The 6000-nt window shown below is 49.1% G+C and overlaps 1 protein-coding gene across 1 annotated transcript in view; it reads left to right on the top strand.

The window, feature by feature from the left end:
* Positions 1–3101: 3101 nt before the first annotated feature.
* Positions 3102–6000, top strand: part of vps37ba (VPS37B subunit of ESCRT-I a) — a 43670-nt gene continuing 40771 nt past the window's right edge. Inside the window, exon 1 of the mRNA XM_038790227.1 lies at positions 3102–3298. Coding sequence (XP_038646155.1) covers positions 3200–3298 — 99 coding nt within the window. The 5' untranslated portion in view covers positions 3102–3199. The remainder of the gene's footprint in view (positions 3299–6000) is intronic.

Here is a 6000-nt window from a genome sequence, read left to right as displayed (position 1 = left end):
GCCACGCCTACCTGCAGTTAAAACTGGACAAGGGCTCCCAGAGGTTTGCTACGATCAACACCCTGAAGGGCCTTTTTCGTTATACTAGGGTACCTTTTGGAGTGTCATCAGCCTGCGCTATATTCCAGCGTACGATGGAAAATATTCTGCAGGGACTACCGCAGGTGGCGATTTATTTGGATGATGTCTTAATCACGGGTAGGACAAACAGGGAACACTTAAGGAACCTGGAGGAAGTGCTCAGGTGTTTCGCAAAGGCAGGCGTACGGCTAAAAAGGGAAAAATTTGTTTTTCTGGCCCCACAAGTGGCGTACCTGGGATATAAAGTAGACGAGTCAGGCTTACATCCATTAGAAGACAGAGTAAGGGCAATAAAAGAAGCCCCAGCTCCCACCAGGAGTTACGATCATTACTAGGGTTGGTAACCTATTATGGAAAATTTATTGAAAATAGGGCGTCCGTCCTAGAACCCCTCCACCAGCTACTAAAAAAGGGGCAAGAATGGAAATGGTCCACCCACCAAAACCGAGCATTTAGGGACATTAAGGAACAGCTATCATCCGAAAATGTCCTAGAGCAATTTCTCCAGACCCCGTCATCCAGTCATCAGAGATGGACACACTCGACGAGGCCGCCGCGACACCTCTCCCCGAGGAGGAGGAAGAACAACTTCCAAGGAAGTCATCAAGGGAAAGATGGGCACCTATAAGGTACACCCCGCCCACTTCGGAGAACGACCCGGCGGACGACACAGAGGTGACAGACCCAGACATGAGAAGCAGGAAGAAGCTCAGAGGAATGCCAGCTGGCAGGAATTCCTCGGACCTTGGGGGGGAGGGGTGTAATGAACTCCAATTGGCTTTATTGGTTGGCCAATTGGAGTATGAGCTCCCTCAATGATAGCTCATTGAGGGGGCCCATATAATCAGCTGTGTAGGCTTTGTGAGCGAGTCTTAAGTTGACTGGACTGCTAGCAGCACTGTTTGTAGCTGCTCCTGTAATATCGTTATTGTAAATAAATATTGGTGTGGTGACGGAACTCCTGCCTCCCGTGGATTACTACAGTATGCATGGATTTCCTCCAGTAGTCCAAAGATATGCAGGTAAAGTGGATTGGCTATGCTACCATGGTGGTTAGCACAATTGCTTCACAGCTCCAGGGTCCCAGGTTCGATTACCGGCTTGGTTCACTGTCTGTGCAGAGTCTGCACATTCTCTCTGTGTGTGCGTGGGTTTCCTCCGGATGCTCCAGTTTCCTCCCACAGTCCAAAGATGTGCAGGTTAGGTAGATTGGCCATGCTAAATTACCCTTAGTGTCCAAAATTGCTCTTAGTGTTGGGCGGGGTAACTGGGTTATGGGGATAGGGCGAAGGTGTGGGCTTGGGTAGGGTGCTCTTTCAAAGAGCCAGTGCAGATTCGATGGGCTGAATAACCTCCTTCTGCACTGTAAATTTTATGATTAGGTTAGGTGGGGTTACTGGATTATGGGGATAGGGTGGGTGCAGATTGGCCAAATGGCTTCCTTCTGCACTGTAGTGATTCTATTCTATGAGATGCTGTGCATTGTAGCCGCTGGAGCTACCTAACTGAATGGAGACTGTAACTTTATTACAATAAAACCCAGTTAAATAGAAACTTAGAACACCAGGGGCGCGATTGTCCCAACGGGAAACTGAGTGCCGACGCCGGAGTGAAACCTGGAGTGTTTCACTCCAGCGCGGAGGCCGCTCCTCGCCCCCCTATTCTCCCCCCCCCCCCCAGGGGGCTAGAAGCGGCGGTGCGTGAATCCCGAACACCCGGCCTTGACGCTTGCGTCAAAGCGGCGTGCCGGGAATGACTCGGCCGGCGGCGCCGAAGTGACGTCAGCCGTGCATGCGCAGGTTGGCCGGCTCCAACCCGCGCATGCGAAGTTGCCGTCTTCCCCTCCGCTGCCCCGCAAAACATGGCGGCTTGATCTCGTGGGGCGGCGGAGGGAAAAGAGGGCATCGTTTACAGACGCCGGCCCGACGATCGGTGGGTACCGATCATGGGCCAGACATCTGCTGAGCACGCCCGTGGTGCTCGATCCTCCCTCCGCCCCCCACAAGCCCCGCACTCACCTGTCGCGCGCTGTTCACGCCGGCAGCGACCAGGTGTGGTTGGCTACGGCGTGAACCGGTCGGGTTCGGCAGGCCGCTCGGACCATCCGGGCCGGAGAATCGGCGGTCGCCGTGCGATTCTCCGAGCGGCCTGTCGAAAAACGCGACACACCATTTTTGGGGGGGGGGGGGAGAGAATCGCGGGTGCCAGGGCGGTGTGGCGTGATTCGCCTGGCCCTCCCGCGATTCTCCCACCCGGCGTGGGGTGCGAAGAATCGCGCCCAATTTCTTCACACTCTAGCTCTGATTGAAGGTCCTTTACTTGAAATTTTAACTGGCTATTTCCCCACAGATGCCACCGGACCTGCTGCTGTTTGCAGCATTTTCGGTTTTTATTTCAGATTTCCAGCGTTTCGCATTTGCGATGAAATATTTCTAAAATTACAATAATATATACTCCAGTCCCCCTGACCATTGCTAAGTTTCAAGCCCGCTTGCGGACATCCCGTTGCCCCCTGTCCAGGGAAGAAACCCAGGCACGGCTGCAGCCGGGGAATGAGGCAGCTGGGACGAAGGCACCGACTATGGTGTCTGGATCTGTCCAGATCAGGAGCAGACTTACAAGGAAGTCCCTCAGCCCCAAGGGAGGTCGTAACCCACACCTGGAATCCGGGCTTTGTTGTTGCCCAGCTGGGGCGCGGCTGTGCGTCCTTGGGGGAGCTGGAGGTGGATGACTTCACCAAGCGTGTCATTGGTTGTGATGTCTGTCAATCATAGAGATATGGGCGGGGCCGAATCCAGACGGCCATATCCGGTGGTTGGTGCGGGGAACATCGATTGCCTCAGGAGCCAGCGCCGATTGGTCGAGGGACCTTGTCAATCAGAGTGACCGGCGGTTTCCGGTGCTGGGGGCGGAAGAGCACGGCCTGAGACGATTGGTGGAGAGACCGCGTCAATCAGAGTGGGCGGGGATTTCCCGCGGTGGAAGCAAGGGGGCCAGGACTGGGCGGCCGTAGCTGATTGGCGGAGGGGCCGTGCCAATCAGAGTGGGCGGGCATTTCCGCTTGGGACTGGGCTGCCTGGGGAACCGGGGAGGGGGCGACAGCTGTGTGGGAACGAAAATGTCGCTGCCTGACCTCAGCTCCCTGAGTCTGCAGGAGCTGAATGAGCTGCTGGAGGATGAGGAGAAGCTGAATACAATGGCGGAGGAGATGGAGGAGGTGAGCCTTGGTTTAGAGAGGAAAAGTGGGGAGTAACTGCCCCGGAGAGCGGGTTAGGCCCGGGGGGTGAGGGGGTTGGAAAAGTTGTTTGTATGAGAGAAACAATGGAGGGAAGGCAGGAGAGAGAGGTGGGGTGAGCAGCTGTGACCGTAGACAGGGTCCTCACCCACAGGGGCCTCCCGCCTGGGAGCCTCAGTTTATGGCCTGGCTGAGGATCCTGTGTGTAAACATGGAAAGGGCTGGGGCGCTGCACTGCTCTCCCGGCGACTGCCACAGGGATAGAATCGCCCGTTGAAGGCTGGCTGGCTGAGGGTGGGTTGCTCGGGTGAGGGTGGGTTGCTCGTTTACTGTGTGATTCTCAAAACACTCCCCTGTTGAGTAAATATGCAGCAGAGTGAGAGAGCCAGGATGTTGCAGGTGAATTTTCACCTGAACGTTCCTAGGTCCACTTCCTTCTCCGTCATCCTGCTTATAATGTGACTGTTCTGACAATCATGGAATGGTTATAGCACAAAAGGAGGCTGTTTGGCATGTTGTGTCTCTGCAGGAGCAACTCGGCCAGTCCCTCTGCTCTGTCTTTTCCCTGCAATGTTTATCCTCCTTTCGGGGTGCTTATCCAAATGCATTTTGAAAGCTACCATTGAATCTGTCTCCACAGCGGCATGAGCATGAGGCCATGTGTTCCAGATCCTAAGCCCTTGTTGTGTAAAATGAAAAAAAGCTTTTCTTATTGCTCATTTTAACAATCGTTTAAAATTTGTTTTCTCTGATTCTTGATCCTTCTGCCAATGGAAATCGTTTCCCCCCATCTATTCTGCCTCAACCCTCATGATTTTGAACCCTTTTACCAAACTTGATCAAACAACAAATGTAATTATCTTTAAAAATTCTTTTCTTATTCAAAAATGCTTGCTATAATGAACAAAATGCTCCAAGCCTGTGAATTGCCAAGATGGTGAACTGCTTTAGGTACTTGTAAACACCATCACATGCAATTTCTCCTCTGGGTGTTCAGCATTCTAGATGCACATGACACCACATGAACTGTAGCAATTCAAGAAGGCAGCTCACCACCACCTTCTCATGGATGACAAATGCCTGCCTTGTTAGTGACACCCACATCTCATGGATGAATAAAACAATCCATAGAAACTATAGAAACAAACAGACTGTTTAGCCCAAAAATCTTCCTGCCCATCCAAAACCTAACAATGTAAAGAGAAAATGCTAAACATACAGATGAATGGCAAAAGGCTCAGACGCAAACATTGTTTCTCTAGTGGGATCATATATGTAACAGGAAATGAAACAGATTTTAAATTAATGTCAGACTTTCTTTGTTCATGTGGGTAGTTGTAGGTGAGGGTAAATGATAATTGTATTGGGTTGTGCAGAAGTAATTTAGTACTAACTTTCAAGTCAATTTTACCTTTTATTTGCATTAGAAAATTCTAATATCCACCTTAATAATGGAACTCTAAATGTTTTTGAAAAAAAATTTAGAGTATCCAATTATTATTTTTTCCAATTAAGGGGCAATTCACCTACCTTGCACATCTTTGGGTTAGGCAGGTGAAACTCAAGCAGCCACGGGGAAAATGTGCAGACTCCACGCGGACAGTGATCCAGGGCTGGAATCGAACCTGTGTCCACTGTGCTGTAGGTAGCAGTGCTAATCACTGTGCCACCGTGCTGCCCTGGAACTCTCCTGTCATGTTGTAAGTGTGGCAGTGCTTATAATGCCATGATTTCAGAGTACTGCAGGGAAAATCCTTTACAACCAACTCTATTTGCCTGTTTCCTAATTTACAGCATATTTGAGTATTTCACTCTGTATTCTAATGTATAAAAAGACAATGCAAGATTTTGAACTAGTGAGTGATATGTGTGTATACTGATTTAAAATCTTCCATTTCCAAACCTGAGGATGTTGACTTGTACCGAAATTCTGTTTCCATGACTACCAACATCTTTCTCTTGGATGTACAAGCATTTGTTGCCCCATTACTGCATTATTAATGTATATTGTTACTGCTGTGTTTTTACTTGTGCTGTCTTCTGGAACCAAGGATGGGCACTTTTTGGTGTGTGTCAATATGTGCAAAAGGCCTGCCAATTAAAGGCACTGGTTTAACCAGTCTTGCCCTCAACTGATTGTGTGCACTTTTCAGCAGATTCCTGGAGGGAGAGTTTTCACTCTGCGTCAGTAATAATAGCATCTCTGAAATTAGCAAAAGGTACAGTTGAGGATCAAGTTCAAGATCATTTTGATAGCTCAGTTTCAAATCAGGTGGTACATTATTATACAAAAATCCTTTGAGGTTTCATTTCCTTCGCCTCTTCCTCTCCTACCAGACCTCCTTCTTAAAAAAAAAAAATAACTCCAATGCTTTTGGGAGATCCTTCATAATCATATTTTTAATTTGTGTACGCATTTATTTTAACAAAGGTTTCTTTGTGACGTTCTGAGAGATTTGAAAACACATGGCTGCAGCTTTGTTTCAGGTTTGTTCAGCTGTTGCTAATGGGAAAATGGCATTCACAAGTGGGCTGTAGTCCTGGAAATTAAATGAGAGGATTGAGTGAGAGCTACACTACTTAGTTTTCTGAGCTGTTGCTGAGGTTTTTCTTTAATGTGCTGTAGGTTGTACCCATCAGAAAACTGGCTTGTATTTGTAGTAAGCTGTTTTCTATTGTTTAAA

Source organism: Scyliorhinus canicula, chromosome 1, assembly GCF_902713615.1.
Source record: "Scyliorhinus canicula chromosome 1, sScyCan1.1, whole genome shotgun sequence".
Lineage (NCBI taxonomy): Eukaryota > Metazoa > Chordata > Chondrichthyes > Carcharhiniformes > Scyliorhinidae > Scyliorhinus > Scyliorhinus canicula.
Note: the sequence above shows the minus strand (reverse complement) of the source record. Positions and strands in the feature narration are given on the sequence as shown.